Source organism: Hirundo rustica, chromosome 14, assembly GCF_015227805.2.
Source record: "Hirundo rustica isolate bHirRus1 chromosome 14, bHirRus1.pri.v3, whole genome shotgun sequence".
Classification (NCBI taxonomy): Eukaryota; Metazoa; Chordata; class Aves; order Passeriformes; family Hirundinidae; genus Hirundo; species Hirundo rustica.
Window position 1 is genome coordinate 3,856,256 of NC_053463.1, and position 19,615 is coordinate 3,875,870.

Genomic DNA, 19,615 nt, shown 5'->3' on the forward strand with positions numbered 1-19,615 from the left:
GTCTCATTAATAAATACTCTGCTTATTTGAAATCCAGTGTCCAACCACACATAGCAGCTGGAATTGAATATTAAACAACAGTAACACTGGGGCAATCAACTTTGGTCTTGCTGGTTCGACCATGAGCTGTATTGGATTCACAACAAAAAATGAGAGCTGCTTCTTTGGATTTTACAGAGCTTTGGTCACCCAGGCCCTAACAATCTATGTGAATTAGCTCCTCTTTAGTCTTGTTAACTTTATACCACACTGAACTGCGCATTGATTATGTACTTAGCCATGCAGCTGTGGTCATCTGGGTTAACAGCACCAAGAGTGGTGAATGAGCTGTCCCACTTCATCTCTTCAGAGTATCAGTTCATCATGGTGCCATCATTCATTAGCTGGCTGGTTACTCACCCCTCGTTTGACACGAGACTGGTGTATCCAATTTTCTTTCCCTAAAACAGTAATGCATTTGCCCAGGGCTTTTATCCTCTAAGCGGAGTCATAAATAAGTGAGTCTTAATTGATTGAAAGTTCCATGTAGTGGCCAAATTTCCTGGGGCCCCCACCAGCTGTCCTGGTAATATATGGCCATTCCTCCTGGCACAAGGCCACTGTGTGCTCTTTAGATAATTGAGCTGTACCATAAATCTTTTCCCAATTTTGCAATACCTTGGCCAAGGGCATCCCCTTTTCTATGCTGAGTTTGTTCTCTGTTACCAGAAAGAATAATAATAATAAAAAAAAAGGCAGCAAAAAAGATTGTCAGGTAGACCCTCCAGTGGACTCACAAGGTTCAGAGAGGAGTGTAGGTGCAGCTAGATCTAATCTTAGTTTCAGATTTGGCCAACGGCTTGTATCTAAAGGATTATATTTCCCATTGCAATGAGGGACTTGAACCCTGTTTTGACATGTGGAATTGAATCCCCTTTCTCTGTGCACATTACTGTCTGATCAGGCTGTGCAGCTGTGAGTGAGCTGCAGTAGGGGAGGGACTCAAACCCACTGCAGGACCTTCTCCAAATCTGCCAGGGAGTTTAAACACTCACCCTTGAATGCCTGCTGCTCCAGAGGTACCTGGTGGACTCACCCAATGCCAGTATTTGGGTATTTGGAGACAAGAAGTTGTGATGTGGGTCTGAGATCCCATCTGGTTTCCTGCAGCAGTTTTCAATTTCAAGAAAAAATAGTTGAATAATGGAATGGCACAGCAATAGGAGCATCTTGGGTGCCTCCAGGCAAGGACCCAGAGCACAGAAATCACTGAGCCTTTGTACCTTTACAGTCAGTGCACCCATCCTGTATCCACTCTTCGTGTGCTTTGCACACACCCCTTGCTCCAGTGGTGGGTGATCTGGGGTCTTCTTGTTCCCTGTTGGATTTTTTTCTCTGTCTCCAGATGGGTGTTGGCTGCTTTTATCTGGGTTGCAGCTTCTTCTATGAACAGGAGTTCACACTGGTCTCGGGGCCTCCCTTCATGGAACTGAGCAGAAGTTCAAGATAAGTTCAGCTTTCCTAGGTGGGAACTTGGAGCTTGTGGCTGGAGACTGCACAACTTATCAGCTCATGCTAAGAAAAACTACTCAGACAAAAGAATGCAATTTAAAAGAATTCAGCAAACTAAGTTAATTTGCCACAGTCCTGCCACTCCTGACAAGGAAGGTGGATGCTGGTTTTATATGTAGCAGCAGAAGTGTCTTGCTTAAAAGAATCACATTTCTTTTACCCATTTCCAGCAAAAAGCAGCTTGGGAAAATAAGTGATGCAGTTATGCAGAATAGAAGTGATGCAGCTGATGCAAAAACTGGAGTTCACGTCGTTATCTTATTTCATGTTTTGCAGTTTTATTATGATTGTATCCCAAGTGTGTTGAGCCTCACAGAGCTTAAAATGAGAAGGGAGGGAGCAAGAGACTGAGTTGTTTCTTATGGATAAAGTTAAAATACAGTTAATTTTAAGGTTGTCTGTAGATGTTAGTAACCTATGAGAATGTGCTTGATGTTGACAGTGGAGATTAATCAGCCAAAGTAAAATGTCAGCAATATGAGTCAGGTCAGATAACCACTGTACCTTATGTCAGTCAATTATAAAGCATATTCTTAGTAATGGAAGACCTTTTTGTACTTCAGTAAAAAAAAAAGATCATGTGTGAAAAATGATCACTATTGGAGCAGTTTAGTCACGGTTGTCCATGGGTACCTGTTAACAGGCCAGCAGTTGGATTAAATGAGTCTGGGAGTGAATCTACAAAATGAACAGCAGGCAGTCTGATCTAGGCTTTATTCTTAAATCCTAATTTTCCAAAGTAACGTAGTTTCAGTCATTTCATGAACTAGTAAATAATGATTTTGGCATTCTTGTTTTCTTACACTGCTGCAGTAAAGTGAACAATCCTCAAATGTAAAAGCTGGAGATTAATACAGCTTTAATTGATCAAAATTGAGTGCAGGCACTTGCTTTTTTCAGCATCTTGTATGGCACTGCAGCTGTTCGAGGCATCTTCTGATTGGTGTCTGTGCCAAAAGATCCTTGTGTTTGTACTGGTAATAGGAGAATCATTGCTTTCACTTTCCTCATTCAGACATCAGCTACAAATACTGTTTAAAAAATTTAGGAGATCTTAAAACATCGCTTCTCCAAACTGGTGGGCCTAAAAGTCAGTTATAATTGAGAGTTACTTAGAGAATTCAGGCAAGTGCAGACCTCCGTGCAGATGGCTGAATCAGACGACAGCACGAAATGTAGCTCGAAGAAATTTGGGTCATCTCCAAGCACGTTCTGGTGTTGAAGAAGCAACTGTAAATGCAGCTTTGTTCGTGTCTCTTGGCTATGTTGTGTAAGGTCATCTTGGTGCACTTGGTATCCTGGATGATTTTATAACCTGTTTCCTAACATACACAGAAAAAACTTTATGTCTTCACTGCTTTCCTTCCAGCAGCTTAGACATTGCCAGTGTTTCCACCCAAAATTTGAGGATGGAGCATGATTTTGCTAAGACAAAAAGCCATCTCCAGCATCTTGCAAGAGCTGTTATTTTTTTCTCTCTTTTGTGAGTGATAGATTATCCTGTTTGTGTTGCTGCTGCTTTCAGAAAGTGCTTTCTGCTGGTCCATATGATGTAAATAAATAAAAAACCCCTTTGCCCGAAGGATTACAACCTTATGGATTTTGGAAGGGAAAAAAGCACTTGTGCTTAGCTATACCTGGAGAACAGGGGGAGGATTTCTGTTTAGAATTGTCATTTTAGGTGCCTTTTCAGTCCTCATGTGTTTTTAATTGTAGGTTGCATCTAAAGAACTCATTTCAACATACCTCACATAAACTCTGGCACTTGAAAAGCTGCTCTGAGTAGGCAGCGTTGTCAGCTATGAAGAGCAGGCTTTGAAGTGTTTGTTTTAGTACTTTGAGATTTATATCTTGAATTCCAGATTTTTTTCTGCAAGTGAAAATGTGAATACCTTTGCTTGGGGCAGCAGGCTAATTCTAGCAGCAGGGTATATTCCCTCATTTCTGGGAAGAAGTAAATGGTCCCAGTAGCACTAAGTTGCATCTATTTCTGCACTGAAATAAAAAGAGCAAATCTTGTATTGACTGTGGTTTCCAGTCCTGTTTTGCTGTGCTTTGTCTGCATCTGTTCCCAGCGAGTGTGGCTCGCCTCACTGATAAAAATAAACACGGAATAACTGAATTGCCCCTCGAGCAAACACTCTGCGAGCTCCATGCGGGGTCAGACCGAGTGTGTCTGTCTGGCATTCCCGGGATGTGATGCAGGTGGATGTGAATCCTGGACAGGATCAGCCAGAAGCAAGCACAGGGTTTTTTGTGCTGCTGATGCCGGTGCTGGTGGTGCCCTAAGGAGGGTGAGGGTGGAGCTGCAGGTGCTGGGGAGTGGAGCAGGAAGGGTCACAGGGGATGGCAAAAAAATGGGCTGGTGATCTGGATGTGGAGGGTCAGGAGTGTTGCCTTAGGTGATGGCAGGGGGTTAAGGAGCCACTGCAGAATTCCTGCTGTGCCAGTCCAGGATCAGCTTCTGAAGGTGTGAAGTGCCTGCTCTTGGTGTGAGGTTCATATTTGAGTTCTGTTGATGTGGTAACCTACTCGAGGGCAGAGCCAGTGGTGACCAGCAACTGCAGAAAACTGCCCAGGGTCCTCAGGTTCTTACCTTTCACTGTGGTTGCCCGAGCCCACCCTCCCAGCCCGCCTTGTCTGAGGGGAATTACAGATTTTCAGGCTCTATTACTGTATCTGTCAGTAGTGTTTTATCAGTTTGTGGGTATTGGGTAGGATAGAACTAAATTTTTAAATCGTTGGACAAAGGGGTGATGTAGCAACTCTGTTCCTGACTCTAGTCCGTGACTGTTGCTTTTCCTTCATGCTTATTTTTTAATTGAATGTAAAGAACTTCTTAAGTGCAGAATACTATAGGTATTAAATTGGAAGGTCTCTCTGTCAAGCTCTCAATTCATTTTTTTTTCACACGTTGCTGATGGGAAAAGAAATTATTGTGAGGAAGAAAAACACTTAATAAGGATACTTAAAAATGGAATGGTGCTTAAGAGGCTTTGTCAATAAGCAGTTTTGAGGCCTCGCTCTGAAGAACAGCTTAGGTGTCCCAAAGGATTTTTACAGCTCTGCCAGTGAGTCTAATTACAGATAATTCTGCTCTCGCTTAAGTCATGCCTCAGTTGGATCCCTCCATCAGTACGGCTGCTGGAACAGTGGTGTTAATATTGCTTTTTGCAATTTAGTTAATTGGCTGCGGCGTACACTGAAGTTACATATCTGTGGAATGAAGAAATTGCTTCTTGTCTGAATCAGATGGATCCTAATAGTTTGTGGGTTTGTGTTTTTTTTTTAAGGGATTATGTGAGGAGCGAACTGGAATCAGGCTATGAAGGACCAATGTACCTGGAGCCTCTCTCTATGAACCGTTTCATGACTGCTTTAGTCGGTAAGTGCTTTAAGTAATCGAGAGGAGAGAGCTTTGATTCTCTTCATTGGAACCTATGCATGTTTTACCTGTTGGTTTCAAATCTCTTTTATTACTTTAACTTGTTGTGATTCTTACTAATATGCGCGAGGCATGGGAGGATAGCTGTATCCTGCCTGGCTTTCCCTATGCCACTGATTTACCAGTACCCCATAATTGCAGCTCTGAAATATTTTCCAGGTCTGTTTGTTATGCTCTGCCTCTGTTATTCTCAGACTGTGCAGTCTAATTCAGAGCAACTAGAGTGTCTATAATAACCTTTATGTGGAAAGTACTGTAGAAATTTCAATAGTTATATGCATTTGTAGTGTTTTTGTCAATGCAGGTGTTGTACACTTTAATTCTTTATTGCCTTTATACCTAAACACTGTCATTATCTTACAAAATCTGGTGAAATACATTGGTGGGTGTGAGGATGGGACTGCAGGCTGCTGTTTTTTTTACAGAGTCCTGAGGATATTTCTAATTAAAGAGTAAAGGAATAACAAGTCAAACACATTTAAATTGTTTGATTAATGGCATAGATGACTTCCCTACCTAAAAATCCGAAATAAATCATGAAGAATTGGACTTGCCAGAGTGTTTCCTTACCCTTTGAACTTTGACTGGAAGAGAATAAATTCAGTGTTAAGGTTGCTGCACCAAACCATATGTTCTCCTGAGAGAGTACTGGAATACACACACACACACAATGTGTATTTTAAAATGAAGCCTGAGACAAGCTTGGAAGAAAAATCTTCCTTAATTCCTTTCACTAAGATCTATGGTTTTCATCAGATTATTGACAGATTTAGTCATCCATGTACTACTGTTGACAAAACTCAGCTGCTTTCTGTTTACTTGCAGCTGCTACTGGCAGATAAAAATGGGTTTACTACTTTACAGTATGTTAGTTCTGACAGAATTTACCCATCTCCTGTTTGTCTGCATCCTTACTTTCAAATGTGGCATTTGTCTTTGATTTTTATATTTTTAATAGAAGTAACACTGGTAATTTTCAAGGAAAGATTATTTAGATATTATTTCCTCTCTCTTCTCAATATCTAGATATATTTTCCTGTCTTGTCAAATGGCACCAAAGTACACCTAAAGCTTTTGGAATGTTTTTTATGAGAAAATGTTTGTAATTAGTCCTGTGAATCTCTCCCAGGTGCAATGCAGGGCTTCATGGTAAAGCAGAATCCCTGAGAGCTTCATAAAGCATCATGCAGGCCTGGGCAGGAAGAGATCAGGAGGCGTTGTGTCATTCAGTAACACCTAAAAACTAAACCGAGAGTCAAAACCAGCATGCTGCATCTAGGTTTTAATAGGGATGAAAAACAAGTGAGGAAAAGATAATTGTTTTATTCAATACAGTTTTGGTTTGTAGTGAGCATCAGACTGAAGTGTCCCCTTATTGTAATCGTGTTTCAGAAATAGGTGCTTGTGACTGTACTAGCAAATGTGTATGTGTTAGCATATTTAATATCCCCATTCTTAATTTTCCTTATTCTTGCAAAGCCAACTTGAAAATGTAATTTTGGTCTTGATGACAAGCAGTCATCTTCGGGGAAGTCTTGTGAAAAAGTGGTCTGTGAGGCTTGACAGTGTTTTGTATAAATATGAAATGTTTTCTCAGATTTGTTGTGTACAAGGGCGTTTATTCGGTGGAGTCTGAGGAGTGCACAGCGCTGAGTGGTGTCATCTTCACAGCAAAACGAATGTACAGGTGCTTTGCTCCATCTTTTTCTCACACATTCTGACACGGTGTTGTGCTGCAGCACTGCTGACAGGCACCAAAGCAGGTGCATGAGGGAATGGAAAAATGCTACTACTGGTACAGCTGTGGTTCCTGAAGTTCTGGTCAGAATTGAGGGAATGATGTACAGTATCACTTGGTTCACAGACATAACCTTTGTTAACGCTTTTATTCATTAATACTTTCTGAATCAGATCTCACAGTCATTTCTTCCCCTGCATTTCACTTAGCCTGATGACTGTTGTCTAGGGATAATATTGTGTTCCTAAGGGCTGGATGGAGGAAATAAATGTCTTTGGAGATGGACCTTTGGATGAGTGAGCCACTTTGGGAGCACATCAGCTGTGAGCTTCTCAAAGCTGCTGTGTGCTTTTACAAGTGATGCTACCATGAAGACTTCCTTTTTCTTAGGCACAGTCGTGGGGTTTTATATTAACTTTAGGATACCTTGTTTTTGAGTAAGTCACTGATGTATCCAGAGAGTAACATCAGCTTTCTAAAATTGTGAATGAAATAAAGTTGCTTCTCTACTCCAAGTGGATTGTACAGTGGCTGTACCATGTCAGCTGTGTTCTTGAACATTTTCCATTAGCTTATGAGCTGAGAGGCTCTGGCTACCTGTGTATCTGTGGAGGTTTGGGGAAGGGAAAAGGATGAGCAGGAAGTTCACACAATGGATTTCTTCCTCATTGCCTAGCAAAGGACCCCAGGTGGTGTCTTCCAGGGGTGTTGCAGCTGTTGGCTTCATTAGCTGTGTCTGTCAGTTTTCAGGCCAAAGCATTTCAGTTTACAGGATGCCAACATTCACCTGGATTTGATAGTTGTAGCAGATACCTAGAGTGTTAAAATCGATGATTTCACGTGAGGCTACTTTCTCTGGCTGATCCTGCTGTGTGATGTTGATGAGTGATGCTGTGCAGCTCCACCTGCAGATAAAGTGTGATTTACTGCAGAGAGAGATTGGCTGTCCTGAATTAAGGTGCTGCTACCCCCATTTAAAATGGGAAGTACCATCACTCAAAGCTCCACTGGAGACATTCACACCTTTCCTGCAGGGGTTGAGAATTGACAAGGTGCACATATCAGGGAGGAGATCGGAGCCTCCAGAGAAAGTGCTCCATGTATTTCCTTTGATGGTGTGTACAATTCTCCTTTCCATGACAACTTTTGTACAGTGTTTAAATTAAAAGGGTGGGAGGGCCAGAGTTGAGCAGGGGTGAGCAGCACGTTCCACACATGGGGGTGTTGGAGGAAAGCAGGTTCCGCTGTTTACTGAGACTGAACTCAGAGGCTCTGATTTGTGATCAGAGAGCTCCAGAGTCATCTAAGAGAGCGCTGGATTCTTTAATGTGATGCTGTTGGAGTATTTGATTTCAGATGATGATGCTCTTATTAAATGCTGAAGAACACATTGGATGCTGGTGTTTGTGTCCCTTTGTGTGTGAAGCTGAGTTGCCTTAGTTACCATGAGTCGCAGAAATCCTCGTGAGCTGCCTGCCAGGCTCCTGAATATGACAGCACAGCAGTGTGCTGGTGCTGTCTTAAATAGGGTTGTAGCAACGTGTGTGTGGGCAGAGAACAACAAAGCAGAGGGAGAATGCTTCAGAGCTGGAGTCTGCTGAACGTCTAAAGAGATGAGTAGAGTAACTTTCTCTGAGGCTCAGAAGACCCAGTATGCTGATAGTGTCTTGCTGAGAGCAAGGGTGCTTGTTCTGCGGAGACACTGCTAATTCAGAAATACATCTATCAAATTGACAGTAGGAATTGAACTTGAAAGGGGACAGTGTGAAGGAGGGAGAACTTTATATGCTTAAGTAGTAGAGATTAGAGATTGCTTTCAGCTCAGTTGCAGTTATTTTGAAAGCAGAAGTCCTGCCCGAGGTAGGGAAGCTTGGCGGAATGAAAGCAAAATCCTGGTATTGCTGTTTCTCCTCTCACAGCTTCCCTCCCCAGCCCATCCAGAAGGGCTTACAAGGTCAGTGAGCTTATGTGAGCACATGGAGTTCGTGCTGACCTAGAGATGTTACTGGCCTTGGTCTGTTCCTCTCTTTTCCTAAGGCCAGCTCCTGATTTCAGGGAGAGTTACAAAATGCAAACATTATGGAGGTGGTTCCTAACCGGGGCATTAGCACTTGAATTTAGTACCACATATTGTGGCATTTGGAAATAAATTTAGATAGATGGTGAACAAGGGTTTGTTTTCAAATAATATGCCATAAATTTCTTCATTACTGGAAAATGATGAGTGAGGATTGTTCTTATCCAGGCAATGTGCATTTTGCCCCATTCAGTTGCCCCTGGGATCAAAGGTACAACTTCAGTGTCTCTGTTGGGAGCAATTATACTGAAGTGGTCTTAGTGCTTTAGAAATACCACCCTCCAAATCTGGGGGTGTGTGGGGGAGATGTTCATGCTTGTGTCCCCACCAGCTATTAAAGAGAATTTAGTTGTTAATTATCTGTCACTTGCAAGCTTCAGTGATCATTCTGAGCACCTGCCTCAGGGCGTTATGAAATTATCTCAGCTGCTGACCTGGCTGTTCTCCTGTTGCTGTTCTTGGTCAGTAATTCCTCTTGACAGTGTAAATATTGTTGCTCTAAAAGCCGTTTGGGACCTCTGATTGCTTTTTCGTGTAGGTCAGGATGAAATAGTGTAGCTGGGCTTCAGAGAAGCTGCTGTGTGTACAGATACCGATGGGATTTCAGCTGAGCTGGAGGTAGCAAGGAAAAAGAGGCCTGGCTTGTTGGGTTATCCTCCGTATGATTTATTCCTGGGGCTTTATTAATCTGATTCTGCATGTGTTTTGGGTTTACAGCTCGCTAATCTGGGAAGTGAACGCGTTCACTGTGCACGCTTTGCAAAGGGTAACTTTAGTGACCCAGCAAAAGACACGGAGAGGAGCCCGGTTTCGTAACAGAGATGTCCTAGTTAGAGCTGTCATAATATGCTGGACGTTGATAACGGTGTTCTGGACAGATAACGTATTAAAAATACGCTTTTTCCTGAAGGGGATAATCAGCTTGATTCTGAACTGCTGTGTCGCGTTTCCAGGGCAGCTGGTGGTGTGCACGCTCTGCTCCTGCGTCATGAAGACCAAGCAGATCTGGCTCTTCTCCGCACACATGCTCCCTCTTCTGGCTCGGCTCTGCCTCGTCCCGCTCGAGACCATCGTCATCATCAACAAATTCGCCATGATCTTCACCGGCTTGGAAGTTCTCTACTTCCTGGCGTCGAATCTTCTGGTGCCCTATAACTTGGCCAAGTCCGCGTACAGAGAGCTTGTCCAGGTGAGACGGTGGATGCAACCATTCTGTTTTCTGAGCCTTTTATGCAGGAAAGATGTGAAAAACAAAACACTTTAGCTGTCTTCTGTGCTTGTGTGCTAACTCATCCTTTCTTAGCCAACCGAATAAGCTCTTATCCATAGCATCTTCTTTCTTTAATTTATGATAGCTTTGGATGGGTGAGCAGTTAAGACATGAGTCTGAATTATGCTGCTGGCCAGCTGAGCATGGCCACTTTGCTTGGGCTTTGCTTATCCCCTCCCAAATCCAGGCTAAAAGACAAGATTGTGTCAGACTGGAATTTATTGGCAGCCTTATTAAGTGAGAAAGGTAATCCCTGGGCATTCATTGTAGTAGTAGCTCTTCATTTCAAGAAACACTTTCTGTACAAAAAGTGTTTGTAATTATAGAAGTATTAAATTGGGAGTGACACTGAAGCTGTTTTGACTCTAATATTCACTAACTTAGTGAATTGTAACTTGCACAGTGATTTGAAAAGTCTTTGGTATTTTCTTTAGAGCAGCAACATTACAGAGACCTCGAACAAGAAGACTGATCTGATGTGTCCATTTTCTTAATGCTCTGACATCTTTAAACATATATGTTTAGTTCAAAAGACACTTTCTCAGTGGTACAGAAACGTTGCATTTCCTGTATTTTTTTTTTTTTTTATTTTTTTATTATGAGATTTATACATGAATATACATCCTTCTGTGTATTTCAATCTAAAGAGATTGATGCTTGCTTGGCTTTTGACTGAGCCACTGTTTCTGCTCTCTCCACTGCCTGGATTTTTTTCAAACCAAGCCACTGTGTTTTTTTGCCTTCTGCTCTTCAGTCCAGAAGCAGACTGAAAACTTAACTTGTTAAGCTCTTTCAAAATCTTCTTTAAAGCTCTTGTTTGCTGTCATATCTGTCATACACAAACAAAAACTTGGCAGCAGGAGGTGTGTGCTGTGCCAAGGTCTCAGCCTGTCATGTTGATCATTGGTGTCTGGTTATTTATTTTGTATGTAGTTGGTCTTTAGAGCAGGATTATCCTTCTGTGTTTGTACAGCACCTAGCATTGGTCTGACCTCATCCATGGAGTCACAGATTTGTTTAGGTTGGAAAAGAACTCTGAGATCATAAAGTCCAACCACTCAAACACGTCCCTTAGTGCCACATTTATACATTTTTTAAATCCAATGAGGGATGGTGACTCTACCACTGTCCTGGGCAGCCTCTTCCAATGCCTGACCACCCTCTCAGTGAGGATTTTTTTCCTGATATCCAATCAAAGCCTCTCCTGCTTGAAGATTTGCTGATTTAAAAATTCATTTGGAAGCTGACTTGTCACAGTATTTCAAGTCTTTCCATGCCAGGCTGTATTACAGTAATCATGAAGAAGTATTCCTTGTATTCCTGGCCTTTGGACACTGATCATACTCTTTCTCCTGACTTTTTATGCAGAGGACAGAAAGTGTTTTTCCCTTGGGAATACAGAAAAAATGGCAGAAAATTGGTAATGCTGCACTGGGTTTATAAGAATGTTGGATGTTGCTTTTCTAAATACATGTAATAGAGTTGCAGTGATTAGCTCTGAGTGGTGTTCACATTGTACTGGCAAACCCCAGGATTTTTTTTAAGAACTTGCTGCTCTTTTCTTGTGTTCCTGAAACAGCAGAAAAAACATCAGCTGATGGTGTGTTCATGTAACTGGTTACAACTCTGCTACAAATCCAGCCTAGATGGGTATTCCAGAGGAGGATACTGCCATTCCAGCTGGGATATTTTTGTGCTTGTATTTCCATTGCTGTAACTCTGAGCAATTACTGTTTTTCAGTGCTGGTGTTGGAGAGTTTACACACAAATCCAGCTATTTTAGGCTGGATTTCATTGTGGGTGTGATATCAGTGTCAAAACTTGGTGAATACTGGGATTTTAAACACCAGGAGTGTTTCCTGAGGGCCCTAACAGGTGGACCAAGGCAGCTTTTTGTGCTTTTGTGTGTACATTAGGCTGTGCCCAGTGGTATAATTTAAAAGCAGACCCAGAACCTTGGCTGTCTTTTTGCAGCAGAAGATGCCAGAAATATCTCAGCATTACGAATCTGCATTATGAGCGTGGTGTAACCCTTTTCCAACGTGGTGGAGCACTGTGCCAGGAGCTGCACAGGATTGCTTGCCTTCCTCCCAGGCTAGGGGAGTCTCCTGAGGGCAGGTGCACTTCCTTGGCAAGTCTGTGAGCAACGCAGGAGCTTGGCACTGCGTCCCTGCCAGCAGCATATTGCTTGTCCACCAGCCCCAGTGCTGCAGCAGGTCCTGTGAGGGTCATATCCCTCATGCTTGTCAGCTTTTTTAGTGTTTCCAAAAATTTCCTTGCCATGATGGCTTTTGTGTCATTGTGGGAAGCAGTTGATGAGGAATTAGTAGTTATGAGCAGTTTCCTTTTGACCTGAGTCCAGCTATATGAAATTCCAGCTTCTTGGAAACGATTGTAACTTAATCTTTGAAATGCAAAGGAAATACTTAGAGCTTCAGAGTCTTCCAATGTAAGTCTTTAAACGCTTGGTGGATTAGGTGTGTGATCCTTTTGAGATACTTAAGCATAAATGTGTGGAGGGGAAAACTTTTTCCTTAAAAACAGGTCAGCAAAGTAGATTGACTACATTTTTTTAATGGTATGACTCATTTCAGTGTCTAATGTGTGCAGTGACTCGGCAGTAGCTACAGAGAAAACAACACTGCTGTGACTTAAACTGGGCAGGAGGATCTGAGGGGCTGGCATGACCCAGAGCCACGTGTCCTCACCCCTCGAGCTGTGAGTGGGCTGCAGGGAGCAGCTCCGAGCCAGGTGTTTGGAGGAAGGGACATTGAGCTGGTCTGAGGGTTTGCTGCTGGAGTCAGGTACTTGTGCCTCCTGCCAGGCAGACTGGGAATCTGTCACTGCTGAACCTGAGCTCTGCCTTTGTCAAATCGTACTTTGATGTACCTCCTCTCTTCCTGTGGGATGGCTGGTGTCCTGTGGATTATCCTTGCCTGCCTTGTGACTGTATTGTTGACTTTGCTTTTGTTATCAAATCCCAAGTGCTGTGACTCAATAACAAATTGCCTTTTTGTGTCTTCCCAGGTGGTGGAGGTGTATGGGCTCCTGGCACTGGGAATGTCTCTGTGGAACCAGCTGGTGGTTCCAGTGCTTTTCATGGTGTTCTGGCTCGTCTTATTTGCTCTTCAGATCTATTCCTATTTCAGTACACGGGACCAGCCTGCCTCCAGAGAGAGGCTCCTCTTCCTCTTCTTGACCAGGTAATTCAGGAGCCTGCAGATAAGTGGTTTTCTGTTTGAACTGTCTTCTGAAATGAGTATCTGTGCTCTTTTAAAGATGGGATATGGATACTGGCTTTATTGCACTTGGATACCCAACAAATATTTGTCCTCATTGCAGTGACCATGCATATAAACCCTGTTAAGCTTGTCCTGCAAAGGCAAGATCCCATTCAGAGCAGACATTAATAGAACTGCAGGAGAGCTCCCAAAGAAAGCAAAATACTCCTTTGAAGAAGGAGTAGATGTAATTAGAGCTTTGGTCCAGAAGTTGTTTTCAGTGTATAAATTGGTTTTAAGTCTGAGATACTTCAGCTGAAGTTCAGTCCATCTGGTATCTCACTCATGATCGTGTTGTTTTCTGAGCCTTGGATGTCTTGTTTCATCATTTTGGTGTGGGACACATTCTTGAGTTCGTCCAAGCAGCCAAAGCGGTTTTTGAGCCCAGTGGTTAATGTGGCAGAGGTGTAAAGATCAGAAAGATACCAGATTTGTAAAAGCTTTCTAAAAACATAAAGAGTTTTATAGGCCATAAAGTTTTATAAAGTCTAAAGATTGTAAGATAAAGGGGGTGGTCCGTGTTGGTGCTGTTACTGAAAAGCAGCATTTGAGAGATTCTCCTGGCTTCTGTGTGCCTTTTTCAGCTGTTTGTACATACAGAGGGAGCAGGAATGCAGGGCAGAGAGGAGCTGGGGGTGCTGCAGAAGCTGGGTTAGGCAGATTAGGTACAGCGCCATAGTGGGATGGGGAAAAGAGGGGTAACAGTTGTCTAAACACAGCCAGCTAGGACAAGACAGAGTCTTTAGGGATCATGCATCATTAGTTCTGCTGTTTGATTAGTAACTTCTTCATCACTACAGTTTTCCAGTCAGACTTTCCAGTTGTTGGGCTTTTTCTTGCATTGGTGTATCTGTCTGTGGTGCCATCCTGTAAGCTGTCAAAATTAATTATCATTAAGGAGAAATGCCAAGGATTTTTTTCTGCATATAGTATTAAAATTGCTTATGGTGTCACCCTGCATTATGCAGAAGCACTGACTATGTTACCTGCTTGTTAACTAAACCACTGGGGTCTGAAAATTTTCTTCCTGTTCATTTCTTCTGCAATTTTAGTTTTGTTACAGTAGAGGAGAAGCAGTTCTTTTCCTCGAAGTTGAGTTTATTCCTACACCATATTGTTATACTTCTCTGATTTGTGGCAAAACAGGGACACTGACTCATCTTAAAAACACAAACTCTGATGGTACCACTCACAGCCTCTGACCCCTAGGAGGGAGCTGAAGTACCTTGTCAGGTCAGGTAATAACGCAGTGCTGGCTGTTCAGCAAAGTGGAAGAAAAGATGTGCTCTTCCATGAAAACATGTGAATTCTGCATCTGTGCTCTTTAAGTGAATGACTGCTTAAAGCAGTGTGGCTGGAATTGAGGTGGGAGCAGTTGGGGTGGACACAGCTGCTGTGTTGGACTGGCTGTGCTGGATCAGTCCAGATCCGATGGAACGTGGGATTCGGTTCCCAGCAGTGGCTGCAGATGAGTTCCTGGAAGGACACACAAACAGGGTGCTTCCTAGGGCTCATCCAGTCCTGCATCCACTAACTTCTGTCAAGCTGCATTAGCTGGATGTGGCTAATAAGTATTTCAGTAGCCCTCAAAAAACTCTTCTATCAGTTTGTGGTTTCTGCCCTTGAGCCCATGTGCACTTGTGTCATTTGGAAGATCCTGAGATGAGGCGTTTTCACAGCTTAGCCTCGTCTCTACCATTTTGATTGCTTGAATCCATATAATGTCATTCAGTGCCCCTCAGTTCATATACTGGGGAGGGGAGACATGGATATCAGTTGTTTTCTTGAAAACTGAGAGTAGCCTAAGTCTAGTTTTCCTGGACTGGGAAGCTCTTGTTCAGTATTTACTGTTTAAAACTATTTTGTACCTTTCATTGTTCTTTTTCCTCTCAAAATCTTTTCCATGGATTTGTAACTGCTGTGATTTTTGAGAATCCATGAGGAGTTCAGCTCTTTGGGATAATTTATAAACTTGTGCTCGACACATAAACATAGTAAAGCTCCCCAGGCATCTCTTGATCCCGTAAGTTCCTCTGGGACCCTTGCGTAGTAGATCAAGTTTAAGAGGAATCCTAACATTACTCTGACAAAAAACCAGAAAACCAGGATTCTCGATTACTGATAATTTATTTTGAAGCAAAATTTAGAGTTCCTCAAATACCCTACATAAATAACTGCTTTAAATACTGTTTCTCACTATCTTAATGAACAGGAACATCTAAAAGCTTTTTCAGCCCCCCTTGGCTTCGTAAAAGGCAGAATTTGAAGGCTTACCAGATGACTGTAAATAGTATATGTAAACACATCAACATTTTCTGCAGTGAATTGCTTTCAAAGGCTATTTCACGTTTAAGTAGTCACTGAAAGTGACAAAGTAAATGCCTCTTGGATGAGCTTTGTTTATTTTTGAAGCATGTGCTTCCTCAAAACTCTTTTGTTCAGAGCACTGGACTGCTTCACTCGTCACTCAGTTAATTAGCAGGACATGGTTTTGACCATGGCAGTTTCTCTCTCAAGACTGCTGTCCTGAGGAACAAATGAAGATTTTTTTTTTTTTTTTTTTTTAATGAATGCATCAGTGTATTACCTTGTTTATGCATGTGAGTATTTCCAGATGTGTAACCCCTGGCTGACAGCTGGTTCTTTATCTTTACCTGGCATTGGCTGTGCTGTGTCCCAAACCCAAAGCACCTTCTGGGGCTTGGGCTGTTTCAAACATCACAGTGCCAGGGCCAGAGTAGCAGAGCAGCCTGAAAGTGGGCGATGCAGCTGTCAAGTGAAGTCTGGGGTCACGATCTCTGGCACTTTGCTGTAGCAAAAGAGGAAGAGACCAGCTGAAGAAGAGCTTTTTCTGCTGCTTCAGGCTCAGCTGTTCCAAAGACAGGTGTTGCCCACCTGACCCTGATGGGGATGCTGACAAAAAGCCCCAGTCTCCCACCAGGATTTATTAGTTTGATGTTGGTGTGCATTATCATGGATAGGAGGAGAGCATGACTTAAGTGAATCCATCTTTGTGGTGCTGGGTGAAATTCCAGCGAGTGCATTTGAGTGTGTGGAGGCTCTGGGCTCGCCGGTGGCTCCGAACCCCAGCGGCAGCAGGACAGTGCCACCACGTGGCCCTGTGCCGAGGGGACTGCGGGGATGTCACAGCACAGCCCTGCCTCCCAGGGGCAGCTGCGGTGAACTGATATCTTGGAAAGAAGTCATAAAATCCATCTCATCTTTTCCTTGTATTGGAAGATTTAATGACAGTGCAGAACTTTTAACATTTTCAATAAACCAGTCCAATTCTGCTTTAAAACCATCTTGCACGGTTAACCGGACAAGGGGGGAGCTCAGTCACGTTGCTTTTAACTGATCAACCTTTTCTTTTTGTTTCTTTTCCTCTCTGTCCTGGCAGTATTGCCGAATGCTGTAGCACTCCATACTCACTGCTGGGATTGGTCTTCACAGTCTCTTTTGTTGCTTTGGGAGTTCTGACTCTCTGCAAGTTTTACTTGCAGGGTTACCGAGCGTTCATGAACGATCCTGCTATGAACAGGTAAGTGCCTCGTTGTGCCTAGGACCTGAAAAGAAACAGAAAGGGGTTTTATATAAAAACACAGGGGTGGCATTGCAGTTTTTTGACTCATGATCTTTTGACAGGTTTTTTATATGCCATAGTTTGGTTGTGCATTGAAGAGATTTGAGGTGAAAATACTTGTCACAGACTTCTTGGGAGATGGTTCATTTCTGCACAAATTCAGGGCTGGTACTTGGGATTTAAAATGGCTTTTATTTTCATGAGTCACTGAAAAATTTTCACATGCTTGCATAATATAAACACTTGATATTTTCCTTTCCTCATCTCCCCTCTAATCATATATGAAACATTACTAATCTGTGAGGTTTAAAACACAGCATTGTATGGATTGCTTGTAAATTGTTGTGAGAAATAGCCAAAATGCCTTTTCTCAGGCTTGTCTCAACTTGTCTAATACAAAATTGAGATCCTGACACTGTCTTTCCTGTTACTCCAGCTCATAATTCTATAAGTTGAGATCATTTGCAAAAGAATGTTTTACATCTTGGATTCCAAGATGTGGAAGGAAAAAAGGTATAAATTGGGGCTGCGTAAGAGCAGTCTGTATAAAAACATCTTTTGGTGAAGTATGTACTTTATTGCATCAAATAGTTGTGGTGATCCTCAGAAGGATTAAAGTCACTCTGAGATCCCAAGACAGAAAGAAATGGACAGCTGTATTTGGTTTAGGTACAAGGGGAATAAACTGAAAAATGGCAAAATTGTTAATTTGTGTAAACTGAGTCCTTAAAATGCTTTGTGCTGGGTGGTGTCTGAGCTGGATGTAGCCCAAACTCTGCTTGTCAGGAGCAAAATCTGCTGGTTCCTAAGCCCAGCACTTCAGCCTTTCAGAAAACATCCCTCCCTGGTTAAAGCCTTCCAGGGACACCAGTGAAACCTAAAACCAGTGACATATGAAAGGTTGTGACAGAAGCAGACAGTTTATTTCCTGGTGTTTCTAGATGTTCTTTTGAACCAGCACTGACACAGAGATGTGACTTTGTTTTTTTGACTGTGTTGATCTGCAGGGGGATGACTGAAGGAGTCACGCTCCTGATCCTGGCTGTGCAGACAGGTTTGATTGAGCTCCAAGTTGTGCATCGGGCGTTCCTGCTCAGTATTATTCTTTTCATTGTGGTGGCATCCATCCTTCAGTCCATGCTGGAAATTGCCGATCCCATTGTCTTGGCATTGGGAGCCTCAAGGGACAAGTAAGAGACTGGTTTCCTAAACTGAGAGTTACTCAATGCTCTTTTAGGAGGTGATAAACTAGTAATTGATGGCTTTTAGTACTTGTAAATTCGCCTTGTTTTTTTTTTCTGTTGTGCAGATTTCTTTTCCAGTCCAAGTTCTCTAGTTTTGTGGTTCCAGTTAAGCAAATCCAGGACTGTGCTCTCCCCACCCACGCTCCATTGTGTGGATTTGCAGAAAGGTTTTTCTTAACCTCCTCTGCAGCTGGGTGGGTTTCCCTCTAAAGGAGTAATCTCACACAGCTATTGAGGGTGGGAAGTTTCTAGGAGTGACCTTGTGTTACATATTGTACAACCTATTTTTTTTGGTGATCCTTAAATGATAAGGTTTGCTGGCACAGAATAAGAGGTGGAAGGTTTGCCTTAGTGTCCCACGTGTTTGGATGGTGTGGGATTGTTGAGTTTCGTTTGTGGTCTAAGTGCTGTATTGGTGCTGGGTGGTGTTCTCATGTTAATCTGCTTTTATCTTTGTCAATTGCGTTTGTCTTTTCCCTTTCTGTAACCTGTGAGTGAAGAAATGAACAGAGAAGGTTTGTTTATGTGTAGAGTTTGTTTAGCTTTGAGATGTTCTGTGTGCAGCAAATTAACTTCCAGGATAGAAACAGAGGGAAAGGGAGTAGAGCCAGGATAGGAGCATCTGCCCAGCTTAAACAAGCAGACTGTGGGGATAGTGAGTTTTAGCTCTTCTGCCAAATCTCCCAGGGAGTTCTAAATCAGCAAGAAACAGGATAAATTCCACTTCAGCTCTCCCTTCCTCCCTCACCCACAGACACAGAACTCAGATCTCAAAGTCACTCTGATGTTTCTTCAGACTGTATTGAATGAGTCAGGTTGTGCTGCTGCACTGTGCCCCCAGATGCTTTGACTTTTTCTGTACCTCATGTCCAGAGCTTACTGAGGTTGAAATACAAGCTGAGGAACAAGTAAAGGTAGTATAGTAAATTACTGGAGATATTCTGAAAGCCTTCACAAATGGGTGGCTGTAAAAGGATTGATGGTGTGTTTAGGTTGGGGAGGAGATTAGGAAGAAGTAGATGATAGGAGCAGGGTAAGGACTGGCAGAGATAAATGTTCAAGCCCTGCTACATTTCTTCTTTTGTGATCTCTGAATTGGGGAATATACTTCTAAAGGCAGTAGGGTTAAATCTGTTGATGAAAGGAAGTAGCTTTGCCCCACACATATTAGCAAAAACATGAAGAAGAGTTGTAAGAATTATTTAATTTGAAGATCTCTTGTTTATTTAGAGAAGTGTCCAAACAGTTACATGTTTAATAATTTATTTTAATGGGATTCCATCTGTAACATTCAGTATCTCAAGTACTTATTTTGCCCATAATTTTTGTCTTTCTATTGAAAACAGCAAAGGTCAGATGAGAGGGAACTTTCCACAGCTGTAGGCATGTGTGCAAGCTGGGAATGAGACTGTGCCCAAATAAAATA

At 42.5% G+C, this 19,615-nt stretch overlaps 1 protein-coding gene across 2 annotated transcripts in view; it reads left to right on the plus strand.

The window, feature by feature from the left end:
• Positions 1-19,615, plus strand: part of RNF145 (ring finger protein 145) — a 46,173-nt gene that overhangs the window by 22,162 nt on the left and 4,396 nt on the right. For both annotated transcript variants that reach the window (XM_040078420.2, XM_040078421.2), the window contains exons 4-8: positions 4,845-4,936; positions 9,765-10,000; positions 13,109-13,284; positions 16,763-16,903; positions 17,953-18,135. In XM_040078420.2, coding sequence (XP_039934354.1) covers positions 4,845-4,936; positions 9,765-10,000; positions 13,109-13,284; positions 16,763-16,903; positions 17,953-18,135 — 828 coding nt within the window. The remainder of the gene's footprint in view (positions 1-4,844; positions 4,937-9,764; positions 10,001-13,108; positions 13,285-16,762; positions 16,904-17,952; positions 18,136-19,615) is intronic.